General features: G+C 36.4%; 1 protein-coding gene across 1 annotated transcript in view; it reads right to left on the bottom strand.

The window, feature by feature from the left end:
• Positions 1 to 22048, bottom strand: part of Spock3 (SPARC (osteonectin), cwcv and kazal like domains proteoglycan 3) — a 382391-nt gene that overhangs the window by 99621 nt on the left and 260722 nt on the right. Inside the window, exon 5 of the mRNA XM_051182485.1 lies at positions 12266 to 12389. Coding sequence (XP_051038442.1) covers positions 12266 to 12389 — 124 coding nt within the window. The remainder of the gene's footprint in view (positions 1 to 12265; positions 12390 to 22048) is intronic.

The following is a 22048-nucleotide window of genomic DNA, read 5'->3' as shown; positions in this document are numbered from 1 at the left end:
TCATGTGGTTGCTGGGAATTGAACTCAGAACTTCTGGAAGACTAGTTAGTGTTCTTAACCACTGAGCCACCTCCATAATTTCTTTTCATAGCAACTGAAGTACCTATGTGCTTATATGAGTATGAAGAAAGTATAAAATCTACCATTTTATAAAATGTCAAGAAATTGCAAAAAAAAAATGTTTTCTAATAAACTGTGGGTATTTGTAAAACAAAGCTATCAAATTTGAAATACAAGTAAGAAACATTATATAAGACATAATAACCTTTGACCCCATCGCTGGGCCTCTGTTTGAGGTAAGTTTGGGACCAGTTCAGGTCGAACACCCACTACATCCTAGTCCTAGAATTCTGATCCACAAACAACCTAACCCAGAATCTGCCCTCTCCCCACCCTGTGCCCTACTGAGCCCAATGCTCTACTGCTCTGGTAGAGCACTGAGCCAGAGTTCAGGTCCAACAACCACTCTACCTCCCAGGAACTTCCTGGATCTGCTCTGAGAACACTAGACCAGCCTATCCACACAGGACAACCCTGAGTCCCCGCCTGCCTAATATTTCTCCCCCAAAGCCATGCCTCTGCTGGAGATCATCCTGAGTCCCTGCCAGCCTGATCTTTGATCCTCATCACTGGGCCCTTGCCAGAAAGACCTCCTAGAGAGCATGGACCACCCAGAACTACAGACTTCAAACTCCTGGCCCACATAGGCCCAATGGGATAGTAGCATAGAGGAAGAGAGGGAGACTCCACCTGAAACCACTCGAAGAAGCAATGGGAAGACAATACAAGAAAACACCTAACAATAGAAAGAAAAGAATGGCAACACCAGAATCTAAGGACTCTACACCAACTAGAACTGAACACACCAAAGCAGATGAAGCATAAGACAAAGACTTAAAAAATAACTTCATAAAAACGATAGAGGCCTCAAAGACCATATGAGAAAACCCCTAAAAGAAATGGAAGAAAACTGTGAGTTGGCAGCAGTCTTGTAGGTCTCTAGACCTATCTTTAGGTTCAATTGTCTCTTCAAACCAATAATGGTTCCCTCCTCCCTCTTTTATCTCTCTCTCTCTCTCTCTCTCTCTCTCTCTCTCTTTCCTGTCTTCTATTCCTACCCTGACTCAATCTTCCTAGTCACACGTGCTTTCCTCTCCTCCCCCTCTCTTTCTCCTACTTCTCTCTCCATTCACTGCCCCCCCCACTTCCTCTGTGCTCTGGGGGACTTGTCCCTTCCTGCTTCTGTGAGGGACTTTATATGAATCTCTTAGAATACACCTTGTATCCTAGTTCCTCTGGTGGTGTGAATTATAAGCTAGTGATCCATTGCTCTAGGTCTAAATTCCATATATGAGAAAGTACAACCATGTTCCTGTTTTTGTGACTGGGTTACCTCATTCAGGATGATTTTTTCATTTGAGCAACCATGGAAAGGCTACCATAAATGCCCATAAATGCCCAGTATAGTGAGATCAACAACTAACTTATCCACCATCATGGAGCCCTCATTTAGTACCTGTTGGAAACAGAAGCAAACACCCATACCTAAACACTGAGTCAAACTAGAATCCAGATGCAGAGGGAGAGGACAAGACCTGGTTGCAGAAACACATAGAGACATCTGACCTGAACAAGGAGGAGCTAATGGGCCCCCAGACTGACAGCTGGGAATCCAGCATGGGACTGACTCAGGCCCCCGTGAATTATGGGTCTCAGCCAGAAGGACTGAGCAGTCTAAGGGACTTCAGACAGTGGAACCAGGATGTATTCCTGGTGCACAAAAGGACCTTGTGGACACATGTCCCATGGAGGGATACTGCCTTAACCTAGAGACAGGAGAGACATTCTAGTCCCTACTTCAAATGACTTGACAGATTTACATGACCCCACCTGGATGGCATTGCCCTACATGTGGAATTGGTGTGGGGGGATGGGAGGGGAGGGTGGTCAGGGTAGTTGTGAGGGGGCAGAGAGCAGAAGAGGGAGGGAGGGAGGGGGAGGGAACTGGGATTAACATGTAAAATTTAAAAAAAAAAGAAATGGAAGAAAAAACAAACAAAACAAATTGGGAAAAATGAACAAATCTCTTAAAGAAATGAAGGAAGTCCAAGAAAAAACAATCAAACAGATGAAGGAAACAAATAGTACAAGACTTGTAAACTAAAATAGAAACAAAAACAAACATAAACAAAAAAAAAAAACCACACACACACACACATGAAAACTGGGAAAATTATAATTATAGGAACTACAGATGAAAGCAAAACCAGGAGAATAAAAGACATCAAAGACAGAATCTCAGGTGCTGAAGATAAACTAGAAAAAATAGATTCATCCACAAAAGATAATCTCAAATCCTTAACACAAAACATCCAGGAAATGTGGGACACTGTGAAAAGACCAAATGTAAGAATAATAGGCATGGAAGAAGGTAAAGAAGCCTAGCTAAAAGATGCAGAAAACATATTAAAAAAATCATTGAAGAAAACATTCTCAGTTTGAAGTAGGACATGCCTATGAAAGAAAAAGAAGCATACTGAACACCAAATAGACTGTATCAAAGAAAAAAACTCCAACCCAAGAAAGGTAACTACACTCACAAAGACATAGGCAATAGATAATCCAACTGTACCAGAACCCAAAGGATAAAGCAAGGCAAATATATTCATAAAAGCACTACCAACAACAAATCTAAAACAATCAAGAATTTACAATCAATGTTCCTTACTTTCCCTCAATATTAAGGGTCTTAACTTGTCTATAAAAAGACACAGGCTAACAGAATGGATAGAAAGACAGAATCCATCCTTCTACTGCATAGAAAAAACACATCTAAGCTTCCAAGACAGAAATTCCATCAGGGTAAAGTGCTGGGTAAAGATCTTCCAATCAAATTGACCCAAAGTGAAAGCAGGTGTAGCTATCCTAATATCTAACAAGTTAGACATAAAGCCAAAATCAATCAAAAGAGATGAAGATGGTCATTTTGTATTCATCACAGGAGAAATCCATCAGTACAAAGTCTCTATTCTGAACATCTATGCCCCAAATATAAAGGCACACACATTCGTAAAAGAAATGCTACTAAAACTCAAAGCTCACTTAAAACCTCACACACTCATATTGCAAGTCTTCAACTCCCCACTCTCACCATGAGAAAGGACCACCATATAGAAACTTAAAAAAGAAACAGGAGTTATGTCCTAATTGGGTTTACAGACATCTATAGAACATTCCATCCAAACACAAAAGAATATATCGTCTTCTCAGCTCCATATGGAACCTTCAGTAAAATTGATCACATACTAGGCAACATAACAAATCTCAATAGATATAAAAAAAAAAATTGGGATAGACTCCTGTATGTTATTAGACCACAGTGCTTTAAAGTTGGAATTCAACAGCAGCACAAATCACAGAATCCCTACAAACTCTTGGAAACTGAACAATGCCCAATTGCACAATCCCTGGGTCAAAGAAGAAATAAAGAAAGAAAGAATTCAGAGAATTCAACAAGATTGAAGAAAGCTGAACTTATGAGACACTTTGAAAGCAGTGCTATGAGGGAAGTTCAGTGCACTAAGTGGTGATATGAAGAAAATGGAGGATAGCCACATTAGAGCACAACTTAAAACCTTAGGGAAAAAAAAAGAAGTAAATCACCCTGGAGAAGTAGACTCCAGGAAATAATAAATTTGAGGGCTAAAATCAATAAAGTAGGACCAGGAAAACAATACAAAATAATCGATGTAACAAAGAGTTGGTTTTTCAAGAAAACAAACAAAATAGACAAATCTTTACCCAGTCTAATCAAAAAGCAGAGACAGAACATGCAAATGAACAAAATTAGAAATGAAAATGGGGACATAACACCAACCCTGAGGAAATCCAGACAAATTTAAGGTCATATTTTGAAAACCTGTACTCTACAAAATTTGAAAATTCAAAGGAAATGAACAAATTTCTGGATAACTATCACTTACCAAAATTAAATCAAGAACAGATAAGCAACTTAAATAGACCTATAACCCCAAAAGAAAAAGAAGCAGTCATAAAAAGTCTACTATCAAAATAAGCCCAGGGCCAGATAGTTTCAGTGCAGAATTCTACCAAAATTCAAAGAGCCAGTACCAATACTTTCAAATTTTTCTACACAATACAAGCAGAAGTTTCATTACCAAACTCTTTTAATGTGGCCACAATTACCTTGGTGCCCAAGTCACACAAAGACACCACTAAGAAAGGGAACAATAGACAAACATTCCTCATGAACATTGATGCAAAAATACTCAATAAAATACTGGCAAATAGAATCCAAGAACACATCAGAGAAATCATCCACCATGACATAGTAGGCTTCACCCATGGGTTGCAGGGATGGTTCAACATAAAAACATCTATCAATGTGATCCACCATATAAACAAACTGAAAAAGAAAAATCACATGATCATCTCACTGAATGTTGAAAAATCCTTTGACAATATTCAACACCCTTTCATGATAAAGGTCTTTGATAGCTCAGGGATAACAGAAAATTACCTAAACATAATAAAAGCAATAAATAGTAAACCAACAGCCAACATCATAACTGAATGCAGAGAAGCTTAAGGCTATTCTTCTAAAATCAGGAACAAGACAAGGCTGTCCTCTCTCTCCATATCTCTTCTTTATTGTACTTGAATTTCTAGCTAAAGCAACAAGACAACAAAAGGAGATCAAGGGGATCCAAATTGGAAAGAAGAAGTCAAACTGTCCCTGTCTGCAAATGATATGATAATTTACATATGCTATCCTAAAATTCTACCAGGGAACTCCAACAGCTGATAAACTCCTTCACCAAACTAGCAGCATACAAGATAAACTAAATAATAACAGTAGTCTTACTATATACATATGACTAAGGGTCTGAGAAAAAAAATCAGAGAAATACCACCTTTTACAATAACCACTTACCGAAGAAGTGAAAGACCTGTATACCAAGAACTTTATGTCTTTAAAGAAAAAAATTAAAGAAGTTATCAGAAAATGGAAAGATATCCCATATCTTGGATAGGTAAATGAACATATTAAAATGGAAATCTTACCAAAAGCAATCTATAGATTCAGTGCAATCCCCATCAAAATCCCAGCACAATTCTTCACTGACCTTGAAAAGATAATCATTAACTTTATATGGAAAAGCAAAAGACCCAAGATAGCCAAAACAACCAGAGACATCACCATACTGGACTTCACGATCTACTATAGAGCTATAATCCTCAAAACAGCTTGGTATTAGCACAAAAACAAACAGGTAGACCAATGGAATTAAATAGAAAATCCTGACATTAACCTACACACCTACAAACACCTGATTTTTTACAAAATATCTAAAAGTATACAACAGAAGGAGAAAAGCATCTTCAACAAATGGTGCTGGCACAACTGGATGCTGTTGTGCAGAAGACTGCCAATAGACCCATGTCTATCGCCATGCACAAAACTCAAGTCTAGTCTCATTTAACATCTTAGTAGAGAAAGTGTCAGGTACCCTTGAACAAATAGGTATAGGAGACCGCTTCCTGAACATAACTCCATTAGCACAGAAACTGAGATTGACAATTAGTAAATGGGACCTCCTGAAACTGAAAAGCTTCTTTAAGGCAAAGGACACAATTAACAATACCAAAGGGCATCCCACAGACTGGAAAAAGATCTTCACCAACCCACATCTGACAGAGGGTTGATTCCCAAAATATAGGAAGAACTCAAGAAACTAGTCACCAAAACACCAAGTAACCCTATTAAAAAATGGGGTACAGAACTGAAGAGATAATTCTTAATAAAGGAAATAAAAGGGTGAAAGACACTTAAGAAAGTGCTCAACATTCTTAACTATCAGGGAAATGCAAATTAAAACAACTCTGTGATACCATTTTACTCCTGCCAGAATGGTTAAAATAAGAAGACCAATGACTTATCCTGGAGAGAATGTGGAGAAAGGGGAACACTCCTCTACTGCTGGTGGGAGTGCAAACTTGTACAACCATTTTGGAGATCAGTATGGTAGTTCCTCAGGAAAATGGGAATCAGTCTACCACAGGACCTGGCAATTCCCCTCTTAGGCATATACCCAAATGATCCACATCCGTGCAACAAAAACATCTGTTCAACTATGTTCATAGCAGCATTATTTGTTATAGTAAGGGCCTGGAAGCAATCTAGATGCCCCTCAACTGAAGAACTGATAAAGAACATGTGGCACATTTACACATTTACTACTCTGCGGGGGGAAAACAAACAAACAAACAAACAAACAAAAAAAACCAATGGAATCTTGAAATTCGAAGTCAAAGAATGGAAATAGAAGAAACTACTCTGAATGAGGTTACCCAGTCACAAAAAGAATAACATGGCATGTACTCACTCACCAGCCTATAATTTACACTATCAGAGAAACTAGGATACAAGGAAGAATCTAAGAGATTCATACAAGGTACCTCACAGAAGGGGAAAGGTAGATCTCCTGAGCATATTGGGAGTGGGGGTGTGCAGAGAGTGGAGAGGAAGCTAGGAGACACAGAAGGGGAGGTGTGGAAAGCACTTGGTTCTATGAATATTGATTTAGTTGAGGAGTAGACAAGAGGAAAGAGAGGGAGAGAACTAGAGAGAGAGACCATTCATTAAAGAGGGAGCTATTATAGGTTTGAATAGAAAACTGACAAACTGACTCTAGAGAAATGTTCAGAGACCTACAAGACTGACCCTAGCTAACAATTTGAGCAACAGTAGAAAGGCTACCACCAATGCACTTCCCTGATAATGAGGTTGATGGCTAACTTATCCACCATCATGGAGCCCTCATCTAGTAGCTGATGGAAACAGAAGCTGACACACAGCTAAGCACTGAGCCACACTGGAATCCAGATGCAGAAAGGCAGGATAAAATCAGACTACAAAAACTAACAGAGACTGCTGACCTGAACTAGGAGGGACTAATGAGCCCCCCAGACTGTTAGCTGGGAAACAAGCATTATACCCACTCAGATCCCCTGAACATGGGTCTCAGGTAGAAGGTCTGGACTGTCTAAGGTACCTATGACAGTGGAACAAGGTTGTATTCCTAGTGCATGAAAGGACTTTGGGAAAGCACATTTCCCATGGTGGGATAGTCCCTTAACCTAGAGGCAGGAGAGAGGACCTAGTCCTACTCCAAATGACTTGACAGGTTTTGATTTTCCCTCTGGAATAGAGCTCCTTTTGTAGTATGGGGGGAATTGGATGGTTGGTTAGTTGGAGGCATGGGAGGGAGGCAGAGAGGAGAGGGTGGGAGGGACAGAGAGAGGAAAGGAGAGGGAACTGTGGTAGATATGTAAAATAAGAAAAACACAATAAATACATAAATAAATAAATAAATAAATAAATAGCATAATACCATGTATTATTTAAGAAACACCATACCTGCTTTAGTTTCTCTTTAATACAGTAACAAAGATTACATGGACAATCATGTCATTCTAGTGTCTGGTGGCTGCTGAGTAATTTAATATTATTTACTATTTAATTTAATATTTATTTAATTTAATATTATTCTACTCTATTCTTAGTTATTTAATTTTTTTCCTTTTTGCACAAAAAGCATATAAGTAAATTTATGTAAATATTAAACATACTTTCAACTAAAATGTGACTCAAACAAGTACATGTAAAAGCAGCACACCACTGTAAGACTTAACCAGAATGAGGATGCAAGAATAATCATAAAAAGAATAAAACCATAAGACCTGGAGAATTTAATCTATGTCTATAAAGTGTACATTTAATATCCATGTATAAAACAGGGAGAGAAATAGAACATTATTACATTTAGCACCCGGAATTTCCACTAATTATTGTTAACTGTTAGTGAAAATAGAAGGTTTTTTTAAATCAGTGGCAAAATGTCTCAAGGTCATTCCAGATGAATCATTCATTTATCCTAATAAGCTAATATCTCAATTAATAAATGTATATGAGGTCATGCTAAAACACTGGGGATAACATGATATTCTATTCTAAGATGTTTTCAAATTGTGTTTCACCTTTTTGCTCCCTTTTAAATAATACATTCAAGAAGTATTTTTTTTCATAAATGTTTTATAATTGTGATTGTTATTCCTGGTATACCTGAGGGGCTAACTTAGGGTGTGTTATATACAAAATCAATATAACTTGAGGAGAACTTTTTTTCACCATTAAAATTTCCTCCAAACAAAGCATTTTCATCACAGAACATAATTTGGAATCTTATCTTCTTAAATATTCTACAATTTCTTTTAAAACAAATACAACAATAACCCTTATTTATATTTGACTATTTGCCCCTGTTCTATCCACCCTCCTCCCACCAAAATGCTTCGTGTCAAATATCCTTCCCTTATTTTATGTCACTTTGCTTAATTTTGCTGTGGCTTGGATTTTGTTGGTTGGTTTGTTTTTGTTTGGATTTCTGGTTTGAAAAGTTAATTCCAAAATCAAGCTGCGATCAAGTGAAAACAGTTCAAAGACAAACAGCACATATGCCTTTCTGACTTTTGTTAGCAATGTAAAATAGTTTCTGCTAAAACAAAAAATATTGGTGAAGATAAAATTAAATACCAACACATTGCTTAAAACTAATAATTGTTAGGTATCAAAAATTTTGTCTGTTTCAGAATAAATATACAGTATAAATGATAACTGCTTAAAGGAGTAACATATCTCAGTTAAGGAAAAAGAAATGAAAGAATAAGTTGCTTAATTTTAATAGTGACATTTATAGTTGAAAGTTGTCACATGGCAACATATAAGTAATGCCTTTTAATGTTAATCCTATCGCATATATGTTCATACACATAACTTTAATAATCCAAATATATTACATGAAGAAATTTAATCATGTTCTCAACTACATTTATATATGAAATGCACTTGGTGAGTCCAAAATTTTTATTTACGGGTCTTATCCCCACCAACTTCAGCAATATCTGCAGCAGAAGTTGGGAGTTGCAGAATGAAATAGATAAGTTTTCTAGTTTCTTTCTCTTTACACACACACACACACACACACACACACTTTTTTTTTTAAGAAATCTCTATTCCTAGGGAATTTACCATTGTTTAATGTAACTGTCAAGAGTTATATTGCTAAACATGATGGAACAAGCTTAAACACTGATACAATGTTATCCTCACAGGCTTTGTTTTCTTGATGTGATGCTCAATTCTAAATCATCAGTATTGTTTATTGATTTATTCTCAGAGCAAATGTAACACACAGTTTATATAAACTGATAGATTTACCATTCATTGTCTAAGAAAGATGTTGTATTGGAGAATAATTCCTAGTTTACACTGAAGATTGAGAATAAAAACCACATCAGGCTATCTGGCTTTGCCTGAAGCACACAAGCAGACACTTTTTTTTGCTAATTTCAAGAATTATTGACTCTTGGTCTAATTTGAATGGAGTCATATTTTCATTTTTTTTTGGCATTGTTAGATTTGAAAGAATTCTGAAATCAGTAGCTTTTTTATTAGGAAAGGAAAGATTAATTATGCTTCCACAAAGGTCAATTACTTCTCTTAATAACAAAAAGGAGGCTGTGTAATGAGGATATATTTTATGAAAATCACATATGCTCCAAACATTTTTCAATAAAACTACATTTGAATTGTTGTAATCTGTCCATTCAGGTTTTAGTTTTGCACTGCAATATCAATGTGCTGTTAATGACTTTGCTAAAGCTCCAACCTTATAATTAATCAATATGGTCACTTTTATCAAACATTATGTATTTTAAACTTTTTAACTTATTTTATGTGTATGGTGTCTTGTCTGAATTCATGTCTATTGACAACTGACAATTCAAGGAGCTGTGAAGATTAGACAAGTGGATCAGATACCCTGCATTGGATTTAGGGGAGTTACAAATGGTTGTAGCCTGCCATGTAGAGGGAAGAATTTTAAACTTGGTCCACTAGAAGTGTAAGTGCTCTTCACCACAAAGATATCTTTCCAGTCCAACCAAGTTATACATTCTTAAAGTATAGCCTAATTGTACAGTTCACCTGAAGTTTTTTATTGGATACCATGTGAAACTATCTCTCTTATCTTGTTCAGGTGCCAGCTTCTGCCCGTAAGGGACATACACAAAATACATTCCATGAAAAAAAAATCTAATGAAAAAAACCAGGATTGTTTTGAGTTTAATTATATTGACACTATTATCAACCAAAATACTGGTATTTGTAAATCAATGTTTCATAACATGTTCTGTTCTATAAATTATATTTGCCATCAAATATAATTTAAAGAGTGTTTTTTTTTTATTTTTCTTATTTAATCCATGGCCTAATACATAATACTAAAGCTTAGTACATTAATAAATTCAGTGAGACCAAAGTAATGTTGAGAGGACCCTAGATACATGGAACCTATAATGAAGTTTATGTCTTTTACTTTTAAAACTTCAGCAGAGAAATACATGGCAGCTTCTCCACCAGACTAATTAATAACTTCATTGCTTAAATCAGTTTATTTTTCTTATTCTAATATTCTTAATAAGATTTATAATTATGAAATGCAAGTGGATTCTTCAGTGGAATATTGCTCAGACAGATATGTTCTGCAAGTAAAGAATTAAAGATTTAACTTCACAGTGATTACAAAAACTGGTATATACATTTTAATACATATATACATTTTAATAAAAGTATACAATTAATTCTTCAACGGTATGTTACTAGACGCATGCATAATATAGACACTCTGTGATGTGCTGGCTACTTTATTGAGTACTTTGTTTTAAAACAATAAATTCATGAATGATCTATGAGGAATTAATGTTGAGGTTGTAGAGTTTTACTCCATAATCTAATAACACACATCAATTTCTCACTTAAGCTAAGTTCTTAAACACCACTGAATCTTATAATCTTATGATATAATGACTAGGGAGTCTGAATAATGTAGCAGAAAAACCTGAGCAGAAATGCAATCAATTCTGGCTGTAATAATAATCAGTTGTGTAAAATTGGTCACATTGCTGTTATTTCCTTAACTTCAGTGCTTGCAAGGGGTTCTGGGAAGCTTAAATGAGATGATGTAGGAGATAAAGTTTAAGACATTTTATATAAGTAATTGCAGTGACAAACTAGACAAACTGTCTTTACTGTTACAACACTAATTACTTTTAATGCCCCCCCCCCCATTTTGGGATTTTAGCCACAGAAGGGAATGAAGGAAACATTGTTTTTCAGATTTAAAGGCTGAAACTAAGACATTTATATTTCATGGTTGAAACATTCTGACATGGAAGAACTAAATGCACTTCAAAGTATATTTCTAACTAATTAGATCATAATTATTTTATTAAAGCAAATAAAGAAATTTCAAAAAGAACCACATGAACAGAGAGTTGATTAGTTTCAATTACTTATTGTATTTGTTACTTTTGTGTAAGGTGGGTTGGCTCTAGCAGAACGTTATAAAGGGATACAGTCCATAGGGGCATGGGGTATGTTCATTATCACAACTGAAGCAGTAGGTTACCTCATTGACTGCTCTCAGGAAGGGCAGATAGGAAGAGGGGTCAGTTACAAAATCTCTAATGGCATGCTGAGTGGCTTATTCCTTCTAGGTGGCTCTACCTCCTAAAGATTCCAGAAACTTCCTGAGCAATACCAAGGAGAGGGACAATAACACAGCTAAGCACTGGGCCAAACTCCTGAATCCAGTTGTAGAGATGAGGAGTGATGAGCAAAGGGGTCAAGACGGTGCCTGGGAAACTCACAGAAAAAGCTGACCTTAGCAAGTGAGAGCTTATCGTCTTCCAGACTGATAGCTGAGGAACCTGTATGAGACCAAACAGTTTGGGACCCTCGGCAGAGGAACTAGTGTTTATTCCTACTGCACAAATGGGCTTTCGGAGCCCATTCCCTATGGAAGGATACTCTCCATGCCTAGATACATGGGGGAGGGCCTAGGCTCTGCCCCATATGATGTGACAGAATTTGATGATCCCCTATGTGAGGCCTCATCTTCCCTGAGGAGAGGATGGGAGGTGGAATGGGGGAGATCCTGAGGGCAATGGGAGGACAGGAGGGAGAGCAAACTGGGATTGCTATGTAAAATAAGATTTTTTAATTTAAATAAAAATAAATATTGAAAAAGTACATGAGCTTTCAGAGTTATGTCACATTCAAACCACACACGGATCAACAGGCATTGTTAATTTCGTAGTGAATAAGTAGAGCTGCCCTCACCTGCGTAGAGTAGGAATGCCCGTCGGAACCACAAACAGGGCTGGCATAGGCCACAGGGCATGGCTTACAGGTGGATGACAGGAGACCTCTCCATTGCTTATGGCTTCCTCCTACTTCTTTCATACTGTCAGCAAAAAAGACATGAAATAAAAAAGGAAACAGTCACACTTACTGTATTTGATTTTCAGAATTATGTTTATATGAACTGCCTTTTCAGACCTGTCATGATGATGCTTGATATTGAGTTACAGTCTCTTTCACCCCTTGTTTATCTCTGCAATCCTCTCTGAATGATCTATTGTCTTTTCCAGACTCTGAAGTTCTTCCAATGAAGCAAAGTTGTACTTCTTAAAAGTGTTGTGTTAGTCACAGAGTGTGGTCAGATTTTTATGCACATTCTTTAATTTATAGACATGAAATAGGTTCTTGCTATCCCAGGAGCAACACTTGTTAAAACTACAGAACTCAGAACTTTCTATAAGCTTGTCCTTTTATTCTCTTAGGTATGAAGAAAAGAGACACCCGATTTAATGACTGCATGAAAGGGAGAGAGCTTACTTTTATACCAGGAATATATAGCATCTAGCAGTGTTTAAGAAGCCAAATTACTAGGTTTATTGATACCAATGCCCTTGATTGCTGCAAAGTGTTTCAAAATGGACCCCTTAGACTTTGATTTAAAGTAACTCTAAAAAATCTATTCTCTTTTTGTTAAGCATCACTCAGAATCTTTCCTCTTCTTGACACTACTCAATTCATTGCCTATTTGTTTGCACAGTTTACACAGAAGCAGAGGACTAAGAAATGAAAGAGTGGAAATATATACAAAGACACTTAGTATTTGAAGTCAATATGTATTCATTGTAATTTTCTCTGCAGAGAATAATAATCTGATATCAGAGCAAAAACAAAAAAAAAAAAAATGCTGAGACGCACTATACATTCCTTTTCATGACTTTATATATTTTTTAGTAATTTTTATACTGGGAAACAAGTTTACAAAGTGTGGTACCTAGACAATACTTAAAACTACACCCAAAAGAATTTTCTCATAGCAGGAAAATTGTGTTGGATATGGAATTTAGACATTAAAATCTCATATTTATCTCATATCAGTCTATCTATCTATCATCTATCTTCATCATCCACCTATCTTTTACCTCTTTATGCCCTTGTCTTTTTCTCTCCCTTCTTCCTTACCCTATCATTTTACCCATATCCCACATTCTTCTCATTTCTTCTTCCTTAGATCTTTCCCAAACAGAATATCTAATGCCTACAAGAATTTCGAATATGTTATTTTCATTTATCATACATAAATTACACTTAATGACCACAGTAAAACCTTACTTGGCTGCAGAATTCACCAGAAGATACAGTGGAGAAAAGTATTAATATTGGATAAATATTATAATAGGAATTAAAATAATGTCAGGAAATCCTAGCATGCTGTTCTAGACCTCATCAATGTCAAAAGTTGAATAAAGCTTCCATATCAGGGTACCAAATGCAGTTGTATAGATTACAGACTCTGTATAATGAAGTGCTTATTTTTTTTAATTCTATTTAATAGCTATGTAAATCATGGAATATCACTTTGACTTCTTTGAGTGTGTGTGTGTGTGTGCATTGTGTTAGTGTGCATTGGGTTAGTATGTGTACATGTGTATTCTTTTGTGAAGGTGTGTCTCTGTGTGCATATTCAACTTTGTAGGTTCATGTGTGTGTGTGCAATTGTATTGATGTGTTGTGTATGTTTACCTGTGAAGGTGTGTATATGCATGTGTGTGTGTGTGTGTGTGTGTGTGTGTGTGCATCTGTTCACCAGTAAAGGTGCATCTGGAGTTCATAGGTTGGCATTAAGATGGTTTCCTCAAATACTTCTTCTTACAGTTATTTAGGACAGAATTTCTCCCTTAATATTAATCTTAGCATTCTAACTACAGTACATTGAAATGAAGGTCCCGGATTCCACCTCTTTACAGCATCAGATGCTGAGGCCACAGTTGCATGAAAACAAATCTGGAATTTATATAAGTTCTTGTATTCCAAAATCAGGTTTTAATGTTTGTATAGCAGTTACCTCACTGCATCATTCTCTGAGTACTCTCAGAAATCTTCACTAAAGTTGTGAAACTTGTGTTTGTTCAGCATCAGAGATACTATTTACAGTGTTTCCAATGGATAAATTCAGTTCAAAGGAGAATGAGTTGAACAGAAGCAACAATAACTGGAAATTTATAGGTCTTAATATCAGTATTTTATGTAGTGCACACATATGTGTGTGCATGAACACACACACACACACACACACACACACACACACACACACGAGTGTAGCTTGTTGGTGTTTGATTTTTAATCATACCTAAAGGCCCTGGTTTAGGAAGAATGTTGTTTCTGAGAGAAGTGAGGTCATAGTACTAAGTGGACAGGCCAACAGGGAAAAATTGACTTTATTGAGAAATGGCAAGCCAGTTGCTGCTGTCAGGATGGTTTCCTGGCAACAATATCTCTAGCAATGACAAGTGAAGCACTCAGTCTGGACAAAGCATTAGGAGCCAAATAAACCTGAATACTCATGTTAGGAAGGACCTTCAATATCAGAAGATAAATATAAATTTGATATCATTTATCTCTCTCTTCCTTTCTCTCTCCCTCTGTCTCTCTCTCTCTCTGTCTGTCTGTCTCTCATGTATGTGTGTTTGTCTGTGTGTTTTGTCTGTGTGTGCTCATTTTTGCAATACCATGCCCCATGCCCTACACGTATTTATACTTATATCTAGGTTTGTGTCAAGTTGCCAATACTATGATAATGCATTTGTGATCTGAGAATGAGCAAATACACTTCCAGAAGATTGTGTGGAGAGATATTAGAAAAACATGATTCTATGTATGATAAAACATCCAACTGATGAATCACCACATGGAGCTCTACTATTCTGAAAACTTAAAAGAATGGTATTCTGTTTTAATGAAAATAATAATTATTACACTATAAATATTGTATTAAGAAACCAAGTATGAGAAGTAAACGGGAGAGATGGGTATGACAAAGCAGGAAGACTGAGTCAGGGAAAGAATAGATGACAGCAAGAAAAGAGATACCATAATAGAGGGAGCCATTATAGGTTTTAAGAGAAATCACTAGGAAAATGTCCAGAAATCTACAAGAATGACTCCAAATAACAATCTAAGTAATAGAAGAGAGGATACCTTAAAGTCCTTCCCGAATAATGAGATCGATGACTAACTTATCCACCATCATGGAGCCCTAATCTAGTAGCTGATGGAAACAGAAGCAAACACCCACAACTAAACACTGAGCAGAACTGGAATTCAGATGCAGAGAGGGAGGACAAGACCAGGCTACAAAAACACATAGAGACAGCTGACCTGAACAAGGAGGAGCTAATGGGTCCCAGACTGATAACTGGGAATCCAGCATGGGACTGACTCAGACCCCCTGAACATGATCTCAGTTAGAAGGCCTGGGCTGTCTAAGGGACCTCGGGCAGTGGAAACAGGTTGTATCCCTGGTGCACAAAACGACTTTGGGAACACATCCCCCATAGAGAATTCCTATTCCCTACTCCAAATGACTTGACAGATTTTCTTGACTCCTTCTGGAAGGCATCCTCCCTGAGGAGTGGGGAGGGATGGGTTGGGAGAGTGGTTGGGGGCCTGAGAGGGTGGGAGAGAGGGAAAAAAAGGAGGGAGGGAGAGGGAAGTGGGATAAATATGTAAAATTAAAAAAATTATTATGATATCGGTATGTATTTAGAAAACATAAATTCTACTTTAGGAAAAATGAAGACCAGTTTTAAGGTATGTCCCATATTTTACTTAAAAATACCCACCACTGGTGCTGGTGACACATCAGTGATTAAGGGCACATATTGCTCACATAGCATTCAGTGTTTGATTCCTACCATCCCTATGGGTGGGGGTGGTTCACAAGTTCTGAGTCATACTTTATGGGGTTTGATTCCTTCTTCTGACTTTCTTGGACCTTTTACTCATTGTATACACACACACACTCTTACACACACACACACACACACACACAAAGAACTAAATATTTTCTAAAAATCTATAACCTGCATTTATTGATTTATTGTGTCGAGAATATTCATTAGCAATTGAATTTAAAATTTATAATTAAGTAGATTAAATAATAGATTTTATTTGATTCACACTAGGGAATATGTACAAGATTGATTAAGACGATTATGTCATTTTCATTTTGATTTATGTATACATTTGCACCAGATCTCAGCCTATAATGATAGCTACTAAGTCTGTATTTCTGTTTTGCAAATAAGCATGATGAACACCTCAGCATTTTTGCAAAAGTGAATGTTCCCAAGCAAAATGATTCTTCAAATTTTCACTACATACTAGAGTAATCCTTTACTGCCACTGGTGAGCAAAGTATCAATTAAGATCTGCTAATAACCTATAGTTCTTAACAACAAAGGAAAGTCTACATGTAGATGAATATATCTGCATTTGAAAACAGCAATGGCAGATTTAAGGGAAAAAAAAAACTACTACTAAGGAAATGGTTAACAGTACTATATTTCCAAAAGACATGAGGAAACATTGCATTTGAACATTTGAAACATATTTTACACTTCACACAGTGCCTTGATTATGAAAAATCCTTTTGATTTTTTTCATTTAAACAGAGAAGGAAACATTTTACCTGCTTTTAAAGAAACTGACTTGACAGTTTTGGCAGAAGCAGACCATAAATAATTGCTGCTTGTTATTTAAGAAAACAGCCATTAATGGCAAGACAAAGTTCAGAGAAGAAAAACATAGCTTCACTTTCATAGAGTATCTTTAAAGAAGTCACAATTATCCTTCCTTTCTTCCTGCTTTATTATAAATGGAAGGTTCAACAAATACAAATAAGAGAAGCTGCTACATTCTGACTTTGTTTGATGTATACCTTGATACAAAGTATTAAGAACATTAAACCTTCACTATATATTATTTCTGACAGTACATTGCATGCTTGGAAATAATTAATATAATTAAACAAAGAACTTCAACTTTCCCCCACAATACTTTTATTTCCTCTAGATGCTATTTATCAGATAGCCCAAAAGAGCAGATATTCAAATGTGCTCCTGCTAGTGCAGTAAGAACCAAGGCAGTTCTGTTAGACACAGAATGATTTCTTAAGAAACAGTACTTTTGTCACTTTTGCCTCAGTTAACAGGTTATCAGAAAGCCTGTCAAATCCATTTAGTTCTGTTTTATCATCAACTGTTGCAGTAACTTCTCACCTGCCAACCTAAAAACTACAAAGTGTATTATTTCACTTACCTATGAGTTATGAGTTAACACTTTCTGTCTTAGATGAAATATAACAGAACAGGGTTAATGAATTCATGGACCTAAGACATTATTTCCTGGATTAACATATGTGGAATGAGGTATTCCTATGCCCAGGAAAGAAAGGAGTCTACTTGAGACTTAGCTAAACAACTGTTCATCTCTAAGGTCCATTTGTTACAGCTATTTATTTTGTAGGCTACATGAGACTGCCCAAATTGATCATTCATTTATCCCTAACCTAGGGTCACTGGTAGCCAGCTTGCAACTTATGTTTGCATACAGCATTAGTTTCATTATAGTATTTTTACTCACATGATTATCTGTCCATTCAACCCTAGAGATATTCAGCTGAATATCCTTTAACATTTGCTGAATGAGTCATACCTATCTCTGAAGCTCATATTCACGTCTTCCTTGCTTCTGTCATTTATCCTAGTTCTGAATCTAGTCATCATGTAGCTGTTAAAAGGAAAGGGCATTTTCTCAAGCCTAAAAATATCTGTGACCTCTTCAGTGAGCCTCTCCACTCACAAGCCGGCAGAACACAGCTGGGCAGTAAAAGATGTCATTATAATCATAGGCTGGAATTGTACACAAATTGCTTATAACCATAGCATCCTCTAGAGTGCCCATGCCATTTTGACATCTGTACAATCATATTCTTGATTTTTCTTTACTGAGATCACACTTCCAAAAATAATACTACGTTCTTGAGAATAGTATTATTATTATTTTTTGTCTTCTGAGAGAAAAAAAACTTCTTTTGTATTTGAAATAATGTAAATTTGGTTCAATAGATACAAGGGATATATCTGAAATCAGTATTTTATGACTGAAATCCAAGGTTGGGCAGGGCCATAATCTCAGGGTTCTCAGTCAACAATCTGAGCCTTGCTTCCTCCAGCTCAGGACAGCTTGGTACATCCCTTAATTTAGTGCAAAATCTTTCCCTGCTTCATCTTTAGCCATTTCCTCTTGTGTCTGTGTCAAACTCCCTATTGCTTTTTGGTAAAAACTGATGTGACAGTGTTTAGCATTGACCATAAGAACCTAAAATAAACTCACATCCTGAGGACCGTTCTCATTTTGTCACTTAAGGTGATATTTACCCTTACATCATATGAGATAATACTCACTGACACTGACTTGAGGAAGTGAAAATACTGGTGGGCCACTCTGTAATTGATGTCAGAGAGAATACTAAAGTGTGAATTCACTTGTCTCACAACAGAGCAATGTCAAGAATACAGCCTGTGTTTGTTAGAAGACACCTTAGTTAAAATTTACTGTTATTTTTATTTAATTTATTATTTTACATGTTGATCCCAGTTCCCTCTCCCTCCCTCCTTCCCTCCCTTTTATCCTCTCTTCCCCCTCAAATGCACCTTGACCACCCTCCAATCCCCTACCCTAATACCACATGTAGGGTGATGCCATCCAGGTGGGGTCATGTAGATCTGACAGGTCATTTGAAGTAGGGACTAGGACTTCTCTCCTGTCTCTAGGTTAAAGCAGCATGCCTCCATGGGGGACGCGCTCCAAGGTCTTTTTGTGCACCAGGGATAGATACATCCTGGTTCCACTGTCTGAGGTTCCTTAGACTGCCCAGTCCTGTTGAGGGCCATTAGCTCCTCCTTGTTCAGGTCAGTTGTCTCTATGTGTTTCTGCAATCTGTTCTTGTCCTCTCCATCTGCATCTGGATTCTAGTTCGACTCAGTATTTATTTATGGGTGTTTGCTTCTTTTCCAACAGACATTAGATGAGGGCTCCATGGATAAGTTAGTTGTTGATGTCTATATCCGGGAAGGGCATTTATGGTAGCCTTTCCATGGTTGCTCAAATTGTTATTTGGCGGCAGTCTTGTTGGTCTCTAGCCCTTTCTTTAGGTTCAGTATTCTCTTCAAACCAATATTGCAATATTGGCTCCCTCTTTTATGTTCTCTCTCTCTCTCTCTCTCTCTCTCTCTCTCTCTCTCTCTCTCTCTCCTGTCTTCTATTCTATTCCTATCCTGACTCAATCTTCTTCCTAGTCTCATGTACTTTCCTCTCCTCCCCCTCTCTCCTACTTCTCTCTCCATTCACTGCCCGCCCTACTTCCCCTGTTCTCTGGGGGACTTGTCCCTTAATTTAACATCTGTATTTTGCTGCTTGCCTACCTTATTTGATTAACTCCTCCACATCTAAAGGGAAGACATGTGATCTATGGAGAGATTGTGGGAGTCAGCTACTGCCCAACAGGAGACACCACTCAGCAAAAAATTGTCCTCTGTGTAACCATGGTGTCATGACCTTGTATAACATCTCCCTTTCTTGAAGTTTCCCAGGCAGGGCACTTCATGTTGTTGTCAATTCTCAGAAATTTTATTACTATTTGAATTTTTTTGAGCAATCAGTTTTAAAAGTTATGTTTTCAAAAGTTATTTATATCATCTTCCAAGTCCAAGGACACACTGTTACAATTGTGCAGAGAATAAAACAATGAAGACACCATCTTCACAAATAAATAATAAACATGCACTAAACTGGGACATTTCTCTTGCAACTCTAAATTTTATGTCTTGAAAGCAAAGGAGAGAGGCTATGAGGCTGGTTTTCTTCATGTTTGTTGCTTCCAATAGTGGTACAATTCAAGGAAAGAATAATGGCTGTTGAAGTAGATTTCATCTTTTGGGGTAATAGAAAATATGTGTTCTTTGGCATAAAAGATTAAAATGTGAAAAATAACTATAAAGAACTTATTTTAGGTTATATTGTACATAAGCTTTGCTCCCTGAACTATATACTCATTTGTTTCTGTATTTTACTGAATAATCTTTGCCCCATACTTCACGTAGTCTCCTTTGTCTATGCAATCATATTTAATTACAACCTATGACTTTTACCAATGCATACAAGCTCCTGATAAAAAGTAAGTACTCAATCAATATAATTGAATGAACATGTGAAAGAATAAAAAATTACATAAAAGAGTGAATAAAGGATGCAAGGGAAAGCAGAAAGTTTAAGCCATTTAACAGGATCTCTTTGGCTAATGCCACTAATGGTCACATCTACTTTCCTAATATATACCCTCTTAAGAAGTAGAAATTACTTAGCACCACATATTTCCTTTCTCTAGGAACATTTTATAAAAAATATGTAAATTAAGGTCTTAATAAATTCTTTTCTTAGATAACACTTTCATGACAATAAAACTCATAAGTTTTTATGATATTAAACTCTAATGGCTTGTACTTATTTTCTTTGGTTTGTCTGTCACACCATTTGTCTATATTATTCTCTGTGTGTCTCTGTTTCTGTATCTCTCTCTCTCTCTGTGTGTGTGTGGGGGGGGCGTGTGTGAATTCACCTGGAAGACATGTAGTATGTTATTCAAGAATTTTAAACTCCCTATTCTAGAACCCAGTCGTTACACAAGTTAGAAAGATGATGTTGGCCTGTCATGCTTACTCTTCTATTCCTGGGAAGACACACTCATTCTAGAGGAGTTTAGAAACAACATAGGACTATTCCTTTGTGGATGGGACAGCCAAAGGAAAAACTAACTTGATAGAAAATATTCTATAAAAGAAGCTGGCAAATATTTTCTTACATTGAAGAAAAGACCAATTGAGTAATTTTTAGCAAGTCTGTTATGGATTTGATAACAAATACTAGCACATCAGAGATCTCCTAATCATGCTTCTTACTCATTTGTACCTTGTTCAAGATAAAATTTATGTATGGGTTATCTACTATTTATGGTAGTATAGTTTAGAGAAGGCCTCTTGCTTATTTTCCCTTATCTTGCTATTTTGATACTACTGATATGTTCTTTAGGTATGATGGCTTCATTTTGCTATAAGTGTTCAAGTTTGTTTATGTTTTACAAGTGAGTAATTTCGTAATACAGTTGTTGAAGGGCTAGCTTGACTGTTGACATTCAAAGGTGAATCAATCCTTAGGGCATTACTTTAATGAACAGCTTAACCCATTGATTCATTTACAATACATGTAATACTAAAAAGTAGCTATGGTTGGAGGATGGTTCCTAGGGAATTGACTTTGAAAGCTTGTTTTTTAAAGTGCCTAATTCCTTCTGTTTTCAAGCAACCATGATTTATTCTTTTCTCCATTAAACCCTCTCCACAGTGATATTCTGTCGTGCATCAAGCCAAGAGCAATGAATCTTGGCAATCATGAATTGAATTCTATAAAACCATGACCCAATTAAAAAAAAAAGGAATGAATATTATCCAAATAAGTTGCTTCATTTCATACAATTCATCACATTAACAACAACAACAAAAACCTATTAACAACAGATTCTTGCTCATCCTCCAGGGCAGAATAATTACATATTTTTCTTTGTACATATGTCAGTCTTTTCAGGCACAAATTAAATATTTATGTTTCTTTAGGAAAATCATTTCTTGACAATAGATGAAATAAAAC

This window comes from Phodopus roborovskii, unplaced genomic scaffold (genome assembly GCF_943737965.1).
Source record: "Phodopus roborovskii unplaced genomic scaffold, PHOROB, whole genome shotgun sequence".
Taxonomy (NCBI): domain Eukaryota; kingdom Metazoa; phylum Chordata; class Mammalia; order Rodentia; family Cricetidae; genus Phodopus; species Phodopus roborovskii.
Note: the sequence above shows the minus strand (reverse complement) of the source record. Positions and strands in the feature narration are given on the sequence as shown.